At 29.3% G+C, this 17,958-nt stretch overlaps 1 protein-coding gene across 1 annotated transcript; it reads right to left on the reverse strand.

Annotated features, from left to right (window-relative positions):
- Nucleotides 1-16,083: 16,083 nt before the first annotated feature.
- Nucleotides 16,084-17,862, reverse strand: LOC119666745 (uncharacterized protein K02A2.6-like). Its single transcript, XM_038076027.1, has 3 exons — nucleotides 17,849-17,862; nucleotides 16,740-17,709; nucleotides 16,084-16,461 (listed from the first exon to the last, which is right to left on the reverse strand). The coding sequence occupies exons 1-3, from the start codon at nucleotides 17,860-17,862 to the stop codon at nucleotides 16,084-16,086; spliced, it is 1,362 nt and encodes a 453-aa protein (XP_037931955.1).
- Nucleotides 17,863-17,958: the final 96 nt, after the last annotated feature.

Raw genomic sequence — 17,958 nt, forward strand, 5'->3', positions numbered from 1 at the left:
CAGAGGGAACTTAGTAGGCTGCTGGTACATTAACTTACTTATTTTATTGACAAGATTTTTATCAGTGTACATTTTCTTGATTTTTTTTTTTTATTATTATTGCTACAACTATTTACAATGAGTAGCTTGTACGATTATTTGATCAATAATATACGTACATAAATAAACAATTTTCTAAACAAATTACTCTACATACTAATTCAATGCCATGTCAGCGACTTTTCTCTGTTTTAGTCGTCTCAATTGTCCATACGAGGTTATGATGTTAACAGCTTTTGTGTTCACATGTTGTTGCAACCCCAGTTTGTGATATGTTGCTATGTTAATAATAAGACTTATTATTATTATATTTTTATTTATATTAATGTTGCAATATTTAATATTTAACGGATATGTGTAGAGGTTCCTTGAAACCCAATATATTGGTGGTCGGGTTTGTGGTATTAAAGGGTTAAAGCACACACAGGAACAATATTCGCAACAATACAAGATGTAAAATATTAAATTTTTAATAAATAGAAACAAAATAAGTTAGTTTTTATTTTATTAATAGTTTTACTTTAATTTTATGTTGTGTTTAATTCAATGTTAAAATGTTTTATTTTTTGCTTTCAGGTCAGATGAGGTTAAGGATTGCAAGCCAATGGAGGATTTCTCAGAGCACCAAAAATTTGTCGAAGAAGACGATGATGATGAGCTTTATTAAACAAATAACAACATAAAAACAGTAGAAGAAAAATAATTAAAAATAAAAAAAGATATGAAAAACAAAATGTAAAGCACAATTATAAATATCAATAATGCCTTTTAGAGATTAACTAAAAATAAAAACTCAAAAAAAAAATATTAAATTTATTAGATACCTATATTAAGAATTTAAACTTATAACTGATTTTATAAGCGATTTACTTTTTTTCAAAAAAAACAAAATATTAATGCATTTTTAAATATACAATAAAATAATCAAAAATAAAAAAAAATTTGATAGAAATTAAAAATGAAAAAATATAACAATGAGTTTTAGAGATTAAGACCTAAAAATACGAAACAAAATTTAAATTTTTAATTAAAAATAAATTAATTAAAACAAAATTAATATAAAGTAAGAAAATATATTAACTGTGGCTTTACCAAGGCTGAGATATTTTTTAACGCATAATTTTGAATTTACACTTAAGTCTTACCTATTTTATAATATATATAAAAATCTCATGTCACGGTGTTTGAAGGTTTTGTATATAAATGTTTTTACCTTAATTTTAATTTATATAAAAAATTGCTAAAACATGTGTGTTTGAAATTACATTTTATTATTATGAAATTTGTATTTCTTTTAAGATAGTTTTTTCAACTTTAATTGACTTTTAAAATATTCTTTTGCAGAATTTAATTGAAAAACTTTGTGTATATATTACTATATTCCGAATTAATTCGTTTTCTCTTAATACAATATATAGTATTTGTATTTAAATTAACAACATTTAATATTAAATTCTGAATTAAAATCATGAGTTTGAAATATGCTAATGTTTTGAAACCAAATGGAAGTTGACTTAAATATTCATTTCAGTTACAAGCAAAAATAAAATCTAAAATAAAAAATAAAACTAAAATTTATAACAAAAACTTAGTTGGTGACCACCTCAACACAAAAGAGTCCCAGAAATCTCAAGAAAGCATACAAATTTAGTGTAGTTAAGAAAGATTAGTTTTAGTTTGGAATTACTACAACACTGTATATATAGTACTTGTGTATAGAATATTTAAAGACAAGAAGGCAAAATAGATTTCAAGTTGAAATTTTCAACGTTATCTAAATATCAATGTACAAAATAAAACAGAACGTAAGGTATGACTTACTTTTATGGTAATTTAATAGAGAAATATTAAGATTTTAATAGATTTGTTTTATATATATATTTTATTTTACAGATGAGTCAAAACACGAATTTCAGTCTGTACTCTAATTCTATGATTAGAGCTCTTAATTCTATGATTAGAGCTCTTAATTCTAATTTGGCAATTTTGATCAGATTCTTTCTCATTCCACAAATTTTAAATAGAATTATTGTGCAAGAAAATTAGGTTTTCCTTGGAGAAATTGTCTAAAACTAATCGAACTCTTAAATGGAACTATGGTATAAAAAACTATGTTTTTCTTGGAGAAAGTGTCTAAAACTAGTCGAGACCCAATTTGAGGTTGTCAATTAAACTTGCGATATATGTGGATTAAAGTTTATATACCACTTATTGATCAATACAGCTCAGATTAAGGCCTAACAACTGCAGCAAGCAAAGTGAGTTAATAAAACGCGCTACAGAAAGGAACTTGCTGGAAGTAGAGTGAGATTTCAGAACCCGATGAAACCTAGAAGAATAAATAGAACGAAAACACAGGCAGTTATCAGTGTTCACATTGCATTCACCTTCGATGGGTTACAGGTAGATGTGTTTGGGCTAAAAAGCCCTTCATCATTTGTGTTATTGATCCGAATGATATGTTATGACTTCATAAATATTTTAAATCTAAATATATATAGATAAAGTAGCTAACTGTCGGGACTTGTAAATAAAGTAGCTAAAATTTATATAGATAAAGTAGCTAACTGTCGGGACTTGTAAATAAAGTTCAGGCAACCTTTTTTTTAAGTTTGTTTGCTGTTTTGCTACTATTAAAACTCTCGAAATTATGTTTCGAAGATAGATTAGGAATTTTTAATTCTTTTTAGTTCTATTCTTTAATATATAAGATTTTGAGATCTTTATATTTGGATACAAGTTATCGACTTAAAGTTCGAAAATCTCAATTATCACTAGAAGCTATTATAAAGTTGTAGTTATATAAATAGTTTGAGGTCAATCGTAGTTGAGCTTCTCATTTGGCAGTTATTTCAAGATATTTCAGTATTAATAGAATCGATTTTATTAACCACAAGTTAATGCTAAGGCAATGGAGTATGTGGTAATAGTCATCAATTTGAAATTATAATAATATAATATACATGAATGTAGTCAAAAGCTAAATTAGCAGCGTTTATATACTTATACGAACGAAGCAGTTTGTTTTTAGTATGAACTATTCAGTTCCCTTAAGGAAGTCAGGAAGCTGATACCTACTAAAACTACTAATATATTTAGAACAAATTTTTATTTTTTATCCAACCGAAACCATTTACTTTATAAATTGTTTTAAAATCAATAAAAGACTAATAGAATGAAAAATAGCTAATTTTCTGCATCAAGCTCTATCTAGCTATACCTACAATAAGTATAATAAATTTTGAAGCATTTGTGTATCGGTATTTTTGTATTATGCACTATGTTTATTTATAGCTTTAACTTTGTCAAGAGAATAATAATGATAAAATTAGCACTAGTTTTATATCAACATAATATTATTATTTCTCAAAAAACTCTACTGAGCCAGAGAGCCAGAGGACGGATGGAAATTGCATTTATTTGAAATCGAAATGTCAGAAGCAATCCAGAAGTTTTTTTTTTTGCAGCAAGGAGGAGTGGAGTGCCTACGCACTGATTACAATCCGGCGCCCCGGAAGGTGAGTGCCCGACTCGCACGGGTTAAACCACTCCACCTCATTTCTAGATACCACACAAGTTTTAATTTTAAAATTTTGATCCAGAGCGGAGACACAGGCAATTAGTGTTATTTTTTACTGCAAACCATATTGACATATCCTTTCGTTACTGTAAACCAATGAAACTTCCAACAGATATTCTGTCAATTTTTTGTAAGAAAAAAAAACATTTCACAAAAATACGAATCAATAGGTGTATGTAACGGTATTTTAACAGAGTATGTTTTTGAACAATGCCAGAGTTTTGTTCAAAATTTACATATTTTTAAGTGTAAAAGGTGTTATCCTGCGGTTATCTAGCCACAGACAAAGTTAATTGAATTTTGCAAATAACTGCAATTTCAGATAGTAGAATTTTTTCCAATTGTTTTTAACATTCTACATACAAAAATGAACCTAGGAGGTACAAAGTTTTTCTGGAAACTTTAAAGCATTTCTTAATATAAGTTCAATATGTTTTTATTTAATATTTTCCAATATAATAAATAAAATAAAAATATTATACAGTATAAATTAATTTAAATTTTTGTTGTTGTCTTTTAATTTCTATTCGAATTCTTTTAATTTTTAAAAAGTTTTTTTCTGTCATAAGACGCGTCACTTTCGACAATACAAATTAATATTAAAATATATTTTTTTTTTATAATAAAATTATTCTTAAACTAAATTTGAGTTAAATTATTCTAAATATACTATTGGTAACTTTCAACATTGCAAATTTCATAAATAATGGAACAATTTGCATTATATAAAGCTTTACTAACATCAATACCATTGCACTATGTTCAGTAAACTTTTGCATTGAAAATTGACACATTGCATTCAAACTATGAAAACAAAGGATTGTATGAACAGGATATTGAACATAGCCAGGCCTGTTGCAGCTGCCTTGTGTAAATCAGTTAGTCCTTAAACGGTATATTGTTTCCAAAGCATCAACATACATATTTTTCAGGTGTGAAAATTAATTTGCTTACCTAACTGCAATGCATACTGAATTCTTGTTCTGTGCATTTAAGAAGTTTGTTTTTGTATTACAAATATTCAAACGAATCCAATTTGCTGAAGAATGCTTTGATTAACAAAATAAAAAAAAAAAAGTAACATTGTATGTTCTACTGTTAGTGATGCGGAATTGAATCCCTTTTTTTATTAAATCACATTTATACTATTATAATAATATCTACAAATGTATTAAAATCAAAAATTAGTTCTGAATTTAAAATTACTATATATATTGTGTACAAAATATAAAGTACTTGAGAATTATAATTTAATGTATTACGACTTTTTATAAATGTAAGAATTATTGAAATAAAATTAAATTTTCTTTAGAGAATAATTACAAATAAAGACCAGTAAAGTTTTTACAAAACATCAACATAATTCAAGTTATTATTTTTACGAGTACGAATTAAATTATAAAATATAGAAATGCTGATATATTTTCATGCCTTTCATACAGTACGTAACTTTTTAAATCGTTTGTTAAATTTTGAAGAGGATGTCTTGATCCATTAAATCAAAAAAAATTATATCAACAGTTGTCACATTTTCAATATTTATTTTATTACTATCAGATTATCTTGAAAACATTTTTAATTAAAAAATTTGCCTCTTATTACGTATGATAGATATCTTTCTAAGCAATATAACAACGAAGAAGTGTACATTTATTTATTACTATAAATAACATATTCTCTAGATAATGAGTGTATATAAGTTAAGTTACTTTAAAGTATAATTTTAGAGATATTATAGGTGTTATGACTAAAGACTTATTTTTTTGACTGGGTATATATCTGATAACGTAGATTTTGTTGGTAAATATTAATAACCGGCCCCAATCTTATAAGATATTTTTTTTTATTTCTTGATCCTTCGCACTTTAAAAGAGGAGCAAAAATAATAGTTTGGTTTGGATAAAACGAAAAAAAAAATGAATGTGTACAGGAAAATAAAATATATCATATCAGATACAACCATAAAATTAATAAATTAATAGAAAGTAATATAATTACATACTATTTAATGTGCATGAAGTACATCATCAGGAATATTTGAATGCGTCTTCGTTTTAAGAAATAAATATATTTGAATTATAAATTTATTATTTTGTACTTTAACACCTGATTTAAAATTTTTTTAGAGCAAAATCTTATTTGGAAATAAATTTGATTAAATATAAATAAAATTTTTAATCAATTGAATTATACACAATATTAAAGTTGCCTAAATGTTGAGATTTTTTAAAACTAACTCTATAAGTCTATATTGAAAATGCCAAAAAATGTATGAAAGTCATTAGTGCAGTGAATTACTAAAATTTTCCACTTGAATTGAAACTAAAAAACTGATAATTTTTGACATTTGCTAATTAACCTCACTACAAAAAATTTGAAACTCAAAAACCTAAAAATGAAAAATACGAATACTAACATGTCCTTTTATACAGTTTTTGAAACTTATTGTAGGTTTGGGGTTGAACGATGATTTACGGTTGGCCAATTTTTAATTTTTCTTATCAAATTAGATATGGATATATGAGTACATCGAAGTTTACACTCGTAGAAAAACTGCTGTAAACAATATTAATATTTTGCATTAACTACGTTTTGTAGTACGTGTACAATATTTAGCGTTCTTCTCAAATCAAAAAAGGTCGTCTATTTGTAAATAAGGTTCTGCGAGATTGGACCAACCACAAGTGTATGTCTGACTGCAAGCACTTCTCTAACTTACACAATAAAGTTCAAATTACAAGCATTAGATTAACTAGACGAGTACATCCTAACGCACGCTGTGAGGTACCTCATCCTGCTGCATAACCCACCCATCGATTTTTCAACCTCTAGCACGCTTTTCTCTGACCTCTTGTTTTAACCATGCGCCATAAGTCCTTATAATACCTAAACTCATATTTCGATGAGAAACAGTCAGATGCTTCCACAATATCCCTTCATAAACGGAGTTTTGATGACCACGGTCGCAAAGTCTATACTTAATCTAACCCCAACGTTGATGATATACAACATAGAGAAGTTTCGGTGGAGTTATATATATGTGCGTGGAAAATAAAGATGTTATATGTTTGTGATCTACATTGTATTATCTTTTTGATATGAAGCCGTGTGCAGCTGCATAGCACAGATGGCTGGCAAAGATTTCAAAAGTTGTCAAAAGTTGAATTCCTTTGGTGATTTATGTTGCTACCTTACTAACTGACTATTTAATCTCGACAAAAACGAAAACCCTTGGATACTTGTTTCTTGAATTTTAAGAACCTCACTACTACAAAAAGCTTGAAACTCAAAGCAAAGAATACGAATACTAAGATATCAATTAATATCAATTAATTTACAATAATATTTTGAACCAAAAGTTAGAAAGTACTTTCATTGCTCAAATAACTCTTTGAGTAGTTTGCAATTTTATTTATATATATATATGGTATATGGTTGTTAGATGTGATTATTATTGTAGTCAACTACAACTTTAAAAAGGTTTTCTGCATAATTCTAGATTTTAAGCGGGTTGGGAACTGGTCACCACGTCACTGCATCTTTTAAGCATTATTGTGACACACCCACTTTAGTTTTATAAACGAGTAGCAGTTAAGAACCGCTTTATGTTCTTTGGAGATATGTTGCCTAATTCCGTTACATGTGAATACGCAGTTGATAAGTACCGAAGTCTGAGTCTGGCGGGACTATTACACTGACACCGAATGTGTTCTGCTGTTTCCGCTTCTTCGCAACAAAGTCTATTGTTTACCATTCATTTTATAAATAGCTCAGCTTTTCATGAAATCAAAACTTAATTATCAATTTATTATAATTTATTATTATTTATTTATTGTTATAGTTTTCGGATTATTGTAGAAATATAACAAAAATTATTTGTACTAACAACACATATTTGTATTGAAGTCAAATTTTGTGTAAATACATTTATTTTTCCATAATTCTATAAAAATATTTGTAATTACTAAACATATTTGTGTAAACTAATTTCTGTCCACACATTTTGAAAAATTAAACTTATATTTTTCAATATTTAGCTTGTTAAGCTTTATTATTACAGACAAAGCTTTCGAACTTTCTAGTGAGCGGACGTGTTTTTAAGCCGGTCTCGGAAAAATTTAAATTTCAGTATAAAAACAAGTAATTGGCGGTCACTTTTGAAGGAATTACTTTTGATATTAATACAAAAATAAAAAACAGAACATTCTCGAACAAAAAAAACAATTCCTAAAAGTTAAAAGTGCATAAAATATTAATTTGAAAATAGCGCGCGCTTTTTCGATTTTTGTTGATTTTTGCACAACTTTAATATTAAAAAAAACTCAAATAGCTGACAGAGACAGCAAATTATTTCTAAAGCTCAAAATAAAAAAAGTGAGCAAGCATTCAAACAAAATATCAGTGCGGTTTTGTGAATATATAAACAAAACAAAAAAGTGCTGATAGAGACAGCTAGTATTATTACAAACGTGTTCCACAAAAGCTGTAATTGGAAGCCCGCAATTCATCACAACACAACACAACATCAAAACCAACATACGTGCTAACATTGGATTTTGGAATTTAAAGATATTTATTTTATTAATTATTATTATTTTTTTATTATTATTATTATTATTATTATTCTTAGTATAATTATTATTCTTTTTTCTCTCTTTTTGTTTTTATTTATATGTTTAATTATTAGAATATAAAGTATAATATTTTACACATTTTCATTTTATTTTTACATCTTCATTTTTATTATTTTCTTCTTTATATTAATTTAATTTAATTTTACTTATATTCATATAGTTAATTTAATTTAATATCAATTAATATTAATAGTAGTTAAATTAAGTAAATCTTATAGCACACCTGCTATTTGCATATATAACCACGTATGCAAATGAGCAATCAAAATCTAGTAAGAAGACATACGATAAGCATTCCAAGTAAACGTAATGCTTATTTGGTAATAGACGCATCGAATACGTTGCCTCTGAAAACTACACAAACTGACAAAAGCTTGTCAAACATTGCACCTTCAGCAACTTCGCTTGCATTTTCCGACTTAGCGAGTCCAAAAAATAAAATAAAGGTCCAAACAGGCATGGAACGCTATGTAAATATGAAACGCAAACTTAGTCCTCAAAAAAGCAATTCAAAAGGTGCTAAAATAACTAAAACCATCAAAGATAGTGCAACTACAAACATTCTTTCTGGCAATAGATTTGCTGAATTAGCTGAAACTACAGATGAAGCTAATCAGCCTATTAACAAAAATTTTAAACCGCCTCCAATCTACTTGCGTGAACGCAGCTCAAATAAGCTAGTTACAATCCTTGCAAGTCTGATTGGAAATAATACTTTTCATATTGTTCCTATAACTAGGGGCAATATACACGAAACCAAAATCCAAATCGACACTGAAAACAATTTTAGAGTCATAACTAAATATTTCGAAGACAGCAAAAAAATTACTACACATACCAACTAAAGAGTAGTAAGGGCCTTGTTGTCGTAATTAAAGGTATCGAATCAGATGTAGACCCCATTGAGATAACAGTTATAAACATTGTTAACAAAGATAAAATCCCACAACCTATGTTCAAAGTTGAACTTCACCCGGAAGCTTCTAAGCTTAAAAAAATGAGAGCCATCCCATCTACAACCTACAGTATTTACTTCACCGCAGAATTAGCGTTGAGGAGCCCCACAAAAGAAATGGTCCGGTGCAATGCACAAACTGCCAAGAGTGTAGCCATACTAAGTCATATTGCACTCTTCGTACAGTGTGCGTAGCTTGTAGCGAGCTTCACATAGCGAGCTTCACCACAGTTCCGAGTGCGATAAAAAAAGCATTAAAGGATACCAACTCCAAAAAATGTAGCGACTGCAGTGGAAATCACAATGCAAACTACAGAGGTTGTCCTATTTATAAAGAACTGAAGCACATGTTAGCTCTGCAGAAAGAAGTGTTACGTAATACTACAAGAAGCAAACCCATTAAATTAGTTGAAGTACCCCAACTTTTAACTTCTAAGCCTGTTACAGCAGGTGTTTCATATGCTAATGTCGTTAAATCTGACAATTAACAAGTCCTTCCAGTTCAAAGTAATAGTTTGGAAATGATGATCTCCACTCTCACTCAGAGCTCAACTCAGTTTATGTCAATCATGCAAACTACTCTTAACGAGGTAGTTAAAATGCAAATCCAACTAATGCAAATATATATGAGTACTTTAAAAATTTGTACATGGAATACAAACGGCTTAAATCAACATAAACTTCAACTCACAAACTTCATGTCCCGGGAAAGTGTTGATGTAATGCTTTGCTCAGAAACACATCTAACAAACAAAAATTTATTTTCTGTTCCTGGTTGTTTATTCTATAAAACCAATCACCCAGATGGCAAAGCATATGGTGGTACAGGTATTTTGATACGAAGGCATCTAAAACACAATTTTCTAGGAACATATGTTCATAATTATATGCAAGACACATCAATATGCCTTAAGCACAAAGGAAAAAATGTAACTTTATCGGCAGTTTACTGTCCTCCTCGCTTCAACATTTCGGAGACCCAATTTACGGATTACTTCTTAACTCTAGGTGAAAAATATCTTGCGGCGGAAGAATATAACGGCAAACACATAATGGCGTTCACGACTCTGGAATCCAAAAGGAAAACAGCTCTACAATTCTATTCTAAATAGAAAAAATGCACTAGACGTAATCTCTCCTGGGCAGCCAACATATTGGCCTACTGGTAACAATAAAATACCAGACCTAATAGACTTCGTCATGATCAAAGGTATAAGCAAAAGTTTCATCCCAACATATACTAACTGCGATTTGTCTTCTGACCATTCTCCAGTTACATTTTGCTTACTTGATGGTCCTCAGTTATATGACTGTTGCCATACCCTTACAAGTCCTAAAACAAACTGGCTCAAATATAAAAAGTACATTAATTCACACATACACACATATTACAAGATAAAGTGTAAGTCCCATATTGAGGACAGAACCTCGGTTTTAAACTCAATTCTTATTTCAGCAGCAGAAAACTCCACCCCTAAAGACAAATTTTCAGATTCAATAAAGTATTTACAAATAATAACATAGAGAATTTAGTTTTACAAAAACGTAGATTAAGCTGTGAATGGCAAAAATCTAGGTCCCCTTTAGCGAAAAACTTATTTAAGGAAGCCCAAAGGAGACTTAGATCTGCATTAAGCAAGGACACCAAAGTCAGGCAATATAATTATATTCAAAACCTATGTCCAAATGGCAAAAACCATTCATCCGTCATAGAATTCGATTCGCCAATAAGAAACTCTCTCGAAAACTGGGCACGAAGTGATGAAGAAAAGTCTAACGTTTTTGCTGATTACTTTAAAGAGGTGTTCCAACCAAATTCTGCAACAGGACATTATGACTTTCCCACTCAGCATCTACATGAACCATCTATTGATATGCATATCACGGCCAATGATCTTGTTCAAATAATCACAAATAAGTTAGATTGCAAAAAGGCATCACATGATGGGTGATAATATCTCACCCATCATGATAAAAAACTTAACCCTTTTGGCCATAAATTTCATCACAAGACTTTTTAATGCCATAATTAAATTTGGTTTTTATCCAACAGAGTGGAAAACATCCATGATTATTATGATTCATAAATCAGGTAAAGACCCCACGCTTGCCTCTTCATACAGGCCAATAAGCTTACTGCCATGCCTTTCTAAACTCTTTGAAAGAGCACTGCTTTTAAAGCTAAAACCGTTCCTTGACGTTCAAAACTTAATACCGTCCCACCAGTTTGGTTTTACGGAAAAACATGGAACTATTGAGCAAGTGAATCGTATAACGAACGAAATAAGACACGCATTTGAGCTCAGAGAATATTGTTCCGCGGTATTTCTCGATGTTAAACAAGCCTTTGATAAAGTATGACGTAATGGGCTCCTATATAAGATACGCTGTTTATTACCTTCAAATGTCCGCTCAGTTTTAGAATTGTATCTACATAATAGAAGCTTTAAAGTGAAATGTAAATCATATACTTCTAATAATTTCCCAATAGAAGCTGGCGTTCCACAAGGAAGTGTTCTTGGCCCTATATTGTATGTACTTTACACATCTGATAACCCGATAAGTAGTTCAGTTGTCATCACAACGTTTGCCGATGATACGGCAATTTTATGCCGAAACAAAAACGTTGTGCTAGCTTCAAACCAACTTCAATCTCACTTATTTCGGGTGGGGAAATGGCTGTCAAAATGTCGAATTAAAATTAATGAACTAAAATGTAGACACGTCACTTTTACCTTAAATCGGAGTACAATTTTACTAAATAACATTCCCATACCACAAGCAGATAATATAACGTACTTAGGTATTCACCTAGACAGACGACTAACTTGGCGAAAGCATATTGAAGCTAAAAAAATTTAAAAGATGCTCCAAGCCTCTAAGTTGCATTGGCTCATTAATAACAGATCTTCCCTGTGCCTAGAGTATAAAGTACTCTTGTATAACAGCATCATAAAACCAATATGGACTTATGGTATCCAGTTATATGGTAATGCTAATGCTTCAAATATTGAAATTGTACAAGGAGCTCAGTCAAAAATACTGAGAATAATCACTGGTGCCCCATGGTATATTAGGAATGAAAGTATACACCGAGTTCTACAAATTCCCCTAGTTAAAGCTGAATTTGACAATACAAGAAAAAAATACAATAAAAGGCTGACAAAGCATGTTAATCCCTTAGCAAGAAATCTCGCACTTCTATCCATTACTTCCCGCCTAAAAAGAGCTGACCGTCCGTTTATGACCATTAATATTCAATAGCTTGAAGTAAAAACCGCACCTTTATTTTTAGTAATCTGTTAAGGTTGAACCACTTTCTTAAGAAACCACCTAACATTCACTCCAATGAAATTTAACCCATTAATCTGAGGTTCGTGATATAAGGTTTACTTATTTTATTTTATTTTATACTATGTATAGGAAAAATAAAAATTTGTTAGTCTCATTCAAAGATAAGATGTAATAAATAAATGTATGTTTAAGTAAATAAAAAAAAAACAAAAAACCGATTGGATAAGCGCGGGAACTTAAAAATTAATATTATTTCCTTCTTTTTTGATTATAAGGTCATAAGTCCACAAGTCATCAGTAAAAAAAATTTTTGTCTTTGTCCTTTCTTTGCTATCGAATCCGTCTAACTTTTAAAAAAATTTGTTTGAAAATTTCTCCCAAAAAACTCAATTTATTGGAAACATACTTTTCTGCTTTTTTAAAACATTCAATGCACAATATTTTCGCGAAGATTCTTTGCATTTGTTCAAAAACAGCCGAGATAACGGCAATGGTGTCTCACCGGAAAGAAATAAGCGTCAATGAGAAATAAAGAGAAGCCGAACCGACAAATTGGACGTTTGGTTGGAATATCATTCTGGTCGCCTATCAAAACTTACACACCGTGAAATCCGCTTAATATTCAATTCAGTAAAGAAAAATCCACGTGGGACGGCATTGAAAATTGTACGTTATATACACGAAAGCTTTATAAAAAATATTTCTGTGGTTACCGCACGCAGAATTTTGAGACGGGACTGTTTTCATGGTATTGTAACAAGAAGAAAACGTTACTTATCTTTAATTAATCGAGAGAAGCGCATTGCTTTTGCGAATATATATGTAGATACGCCGGAGGAGTTGTGGAACAATGTGTTTTTCTCCAATAAATTCAAGTTCTATGTTTTTAACTCACCAGGACGTAAATTAGTATGGCGTAAAAGAGGTGAAGCAAACAATAAACACAATATTTTCCCAACTGTAAAATATGGAAGTGGTACAATGACGCTCTGGGGTTGTATAGCATCTAATGGTACGAGCAATCTTAAGTTTGTAGAAACAACAATGGATAAACATATTTATTTAAAGATTTTGAAGCGAAATATGCGATTAAGTGCTGACAAATTGGGACTTACAGATTGATTTTATATTTAACAGGACAATGATCATAAACATTCGGCAGAAATTATGCATCTTTGGTTGCTATATAACTGGTAAAACTTACTGGTAAATACACCTCACAGTCACCGAATTTAAATCCAACTGAATATTTATGGGAACTTTTGGAACCAAAATCTTGTAAACATTCAATTTCAACCAAACAGCATTTGAAACACATAATACTAAAATAATAACTGGGAAACTGTTAATATACATATGTATATATTAATCTTAACAGTATAATCTTTGCCATTTTTATTTATTTTTAGAAGCTTCAATTTTACATATAGATATACTAGTTTATAATATTCTCCAATCACGTTTCTCGTTTTTCTTGAAAATTTGAACTACGAATAGCGTAAAGTTATTGGAACATATGTATGTGGCCTCTCCATCACATACTTATCTTAATAGGTACTGTATAGTATTAGTGACATACGTGAACGAATGTATTTAATCAGTACACGAGTAATGCAACTACGGATAAGATGGTATATCCAGTGCGCGATATCATATTCTTGTGCAAAAATAATACACCAAAGAGTAATACAACAGATAATTGTGAATAACTGACCACATTATATCGTCAATATTAGTCTAAATATGTAAAACGTACCAAGTTTACTTGTTAGTAATATCGAATGCTACATCTTCATTGTGGTCATGCTTGAATGTGATAATTCTTATTAATTTTTTAAATGCATTAATTCAATGAACCTTAAATTTAGAAATAAAGTGTTTAACCAATAATAGTATTTTTTCTTATCCTCTTAAGATACATTATTTTACACAAATATGTTCATGTCATGTGAGTTCACAAAAATTTTAAAAATTTTTATTGTAACTTTTCCATTACTGTGTCTACCGTTTTCTCAGACCTTATCTAATTGCCATCTAACTCAAGCTTTCCTTCGCTCTTTAAAAAATTTTATTTCCTGCAGTTTATTTTATTTGACTATAGCTATTATCATGAAGTGGGTCTTTAAGCTGTAAAGAAGTTTTTCACCACCTACACTATTAAAATTTTAATGAAATTTTTGAAATATTCGAAAAAAAGTTTTCCTTTTTTTTAATATATCTTTTTTATTTATTGAATCTCTTTTATAAGAAAATTTAGAATAAGTATTCAAATCTTACAAAACTGAAGCAAACAAATTAACTGACACCTAAAGTTGGAGATATTTTATAATAATTAAAGTTTGAGTTATTTTATAAAAAAAAATGAAATAAAAAAAGAATTTTAAATGAAGTAAATTAAAGTAAGTTTAAATTAAATAGATAATTTAATAAATGTGCGTTGCAGAGGCGAGGCGTCGAATGGTTCAGAGTGTTCACTGAACACCTTAACAAAGCTTCCTTTTTAGATCTTTTTTTTATTAGATAAATGTGGTGTCTTCACCAAAAGAAGTGCACGCTTTTGAGTTGTATTACAGACTAACTTTTATTATCATTATCAAAAGCTTACGAACTAAACATTTTTGAGTATACACTGTAACTTAAATTGTTATAAATATATATATTAATTATATATATAACATGCTCCTCCTAAATGAGCTATTTATTTATATTATATTTAACATTAAATAAATAATTTTTGAAATTATAACTTTATAAATGAAACATTACTTATAATTACAATTAAACTAACATTAGAATAAATTCAATAAATCAAAATAAATAATTCAAGTAACTTCAAAAATATAAATAATTCACAATATGTCATAATGTAATTCAAAATATCTTATTAAATTAAATTTATTATTCTTTAGTTACTTTACCATTCTTACGTGGTCTTAAGTTACGTACATTATTATCAATCAAAATATTTTCATTATTATTACTTACTGAATTTTCAAGTGGTGTGTGAGTTTTAAAGTGCTCTTTTCTGAGCTTGCTAAAAGTTCTTGACATGGAATGCAAGTTTTGATCAAATTTTCTACATCAACATCTATATTTGGCCACCAGACATAAGATCTAGCTATAGATTTGGTTTTGACAACTCCTAAATGAGATTCATGTAATTTGAGTAAAACACTCTGTCTAAGTTTTTGAGGAATAACAATTCTATACCCCCAAAGTAGACATCCACGATCAACTGTTAATTCTATACTCTTGGTAGTAAATGACGTAAACTGATTTCCTTTTAAATTGTTAATTGTTCCATTTAAAACAGCATCAGATACTTTTGAAAGAATTGGATCACGTCTAGTTTGTTGTGCTATATTTTTAAAATTTAGATTTAAATGAGATTGCTCTTGAATACTATATATATAGCTTTCATCGTCGTCATGGTTGTCATTCATAGTTTCATCATAATGCGTCTGCGGAATACGTGAAAGATTATCAGCATGATTTAAATGTCCTTTAACATACTCTATTTTATAGTTAAAACCAGTCATAATAAAAGCCCATCTTCGCATTCTTGCTGCTGCCATGATAGGTTAACCTTTATTTTCATTGAAAATTGAAATAAATGGTTTATGGTCAGTTCGCAATATAAAATTATTGCCATGTAAATACTGTTTTAACTTTGAAACACAAAAAATTATAGCTAATGCTTCCTTTTCAAGAGTGCTGTAATTTTGTTCACATTTAGTTAAAGCTCTTGAAACAAAGGCAATTGGTTTGCAATCATTCTTTGAAAATTCATGAGAAAGAACTCCTGCAACTGCACTATTCGAAGCATCTGTTGTTAGTATAATTGGTAATTCTGGGTCGAAATGTGTAAGTACTTGGTCTGATGTGATATCTTTTTTTATGCATTCGTATGCATCTTGACATTGTTCAGACCATACAAATTTAGTATTTTTTTGTAAAAGCTTATAAAGTGGAATCATTTTGTAAGCAAAGTTATTAATAAACTTTGAGTAATAATTTACCATTCCTATATATATATGAATGCTCTTAACTCAGACACATTATTAGGTATAGGTGCATTTAACACAGAAGATATCCGTTCAGGATTTTTACTAAAACCATTTTTATCTATAGTAAATCCTGGATAAGAAATTTTTTTTTGAAAGAATGAACATTTTTGTAAATTTAGTTTTAATCCAGAATTTTTTAATTTATTTAATACTAATTTTAAATTAGCAACATGCTGTTTTAAATTTTTTCCAGATATTGTTATATCATCTTGATACACAACTACATATGGTATTCCACATAATAATGTTTCCACTGTTTTTTGGAATATTGATGCTGCCGGTTTGATACCGAAAGGCATACGCTTCATTTTAAAAGTACCCAAATGTGTAGACCAAGTACATAAAAGTTGTGATTTTTCATCCAGAATAAGTTGGTTGTATGCATTGGAAAGATCAAGTTTGGTGAAAAGTTCACCTCCTTCTAAAGATGTAAAAATTTCCTCAATCCTGGGCAAGGGGTATTTATAATCATGTAAATATTTATTTATTGTTGTTTTATAATCCCCACAAATTCTTATTTCACCATTTGGTTTTAATACAGGAACCAACGGCGTACCCCAATCACTATTGTTAATGGGTTCTAAAATATCATTTTTAATTAGTTGATTCAAATTTTCTTCAATGCTTTTCTTCCAAGCAAAAGGTGTGGGTCTTGGTTTACAAAATACTGGTTTAGCATTTTCAGAAATAGGTAATGAAATAAGTGTAGATTTATATGAACCTAATTGCCCATTAAAAACTTCTGCAAATTGATTTTTAATTTCATCAATAATTACAGATTGGCTTGTTGTTTGGCCTACAGCACAAATTTGTTCCAAACGAAAATTAAACAAGCTTAAGAAATCTCTACCAAGCAATGGTTGAGTCGAACAGTTAGTTACTACAAATGTTATATTTTTTGTAGTTCCACAATAACTTATCTTACAATTATGCAAGCCTACAGTTTTAATTTTATTACCACCATAACCAACATAAGTCGTTGTACATGGAGTTAGACTTACTTGTTTTTTACATTTTTTTAGCCACGATAAAGGTGCTAAACTGCAAGATGCTCCCGTATCACATGCCAACTTCACACATAATCCATCGACAGTCACTGGAATTTTAAACTCATCAGCACTTGAAACTTCAGATGTTACACTGTAAATAGAAAATTTCGGATCATTATTATTATTTATATTAACAAATTTTTTAGATTTTACTTCAGATACAAAACCTATTTTTTTATTTTTATTAATTTTCACATTCCTGCACACTGATGCTAGGTGTCCAATTTTACCACAGTGATGGCATTTAGAATTTTTAAATCTGCAATCTTTAGACTCATGATTACGCCAGCCACAATGCTTACAATCTGAATTTTTGTTGCAATTTTTGTTACTGCTGGCA

Source organism: Teleopsis dalmanni, chromosome 1, assembly GCF_002237135.1.
Source record: "Teleopsis dalmanni isolate 2A chromosome 1, ASM223713v2, whole genome shotgun sequence".
NCBI classification, from domain to species: Eukaryota; Metazoa; Arthropoda; class Insecta; order Diptera; family Diopsidae; genus Teleopsis; species Teleopsis dalmanni.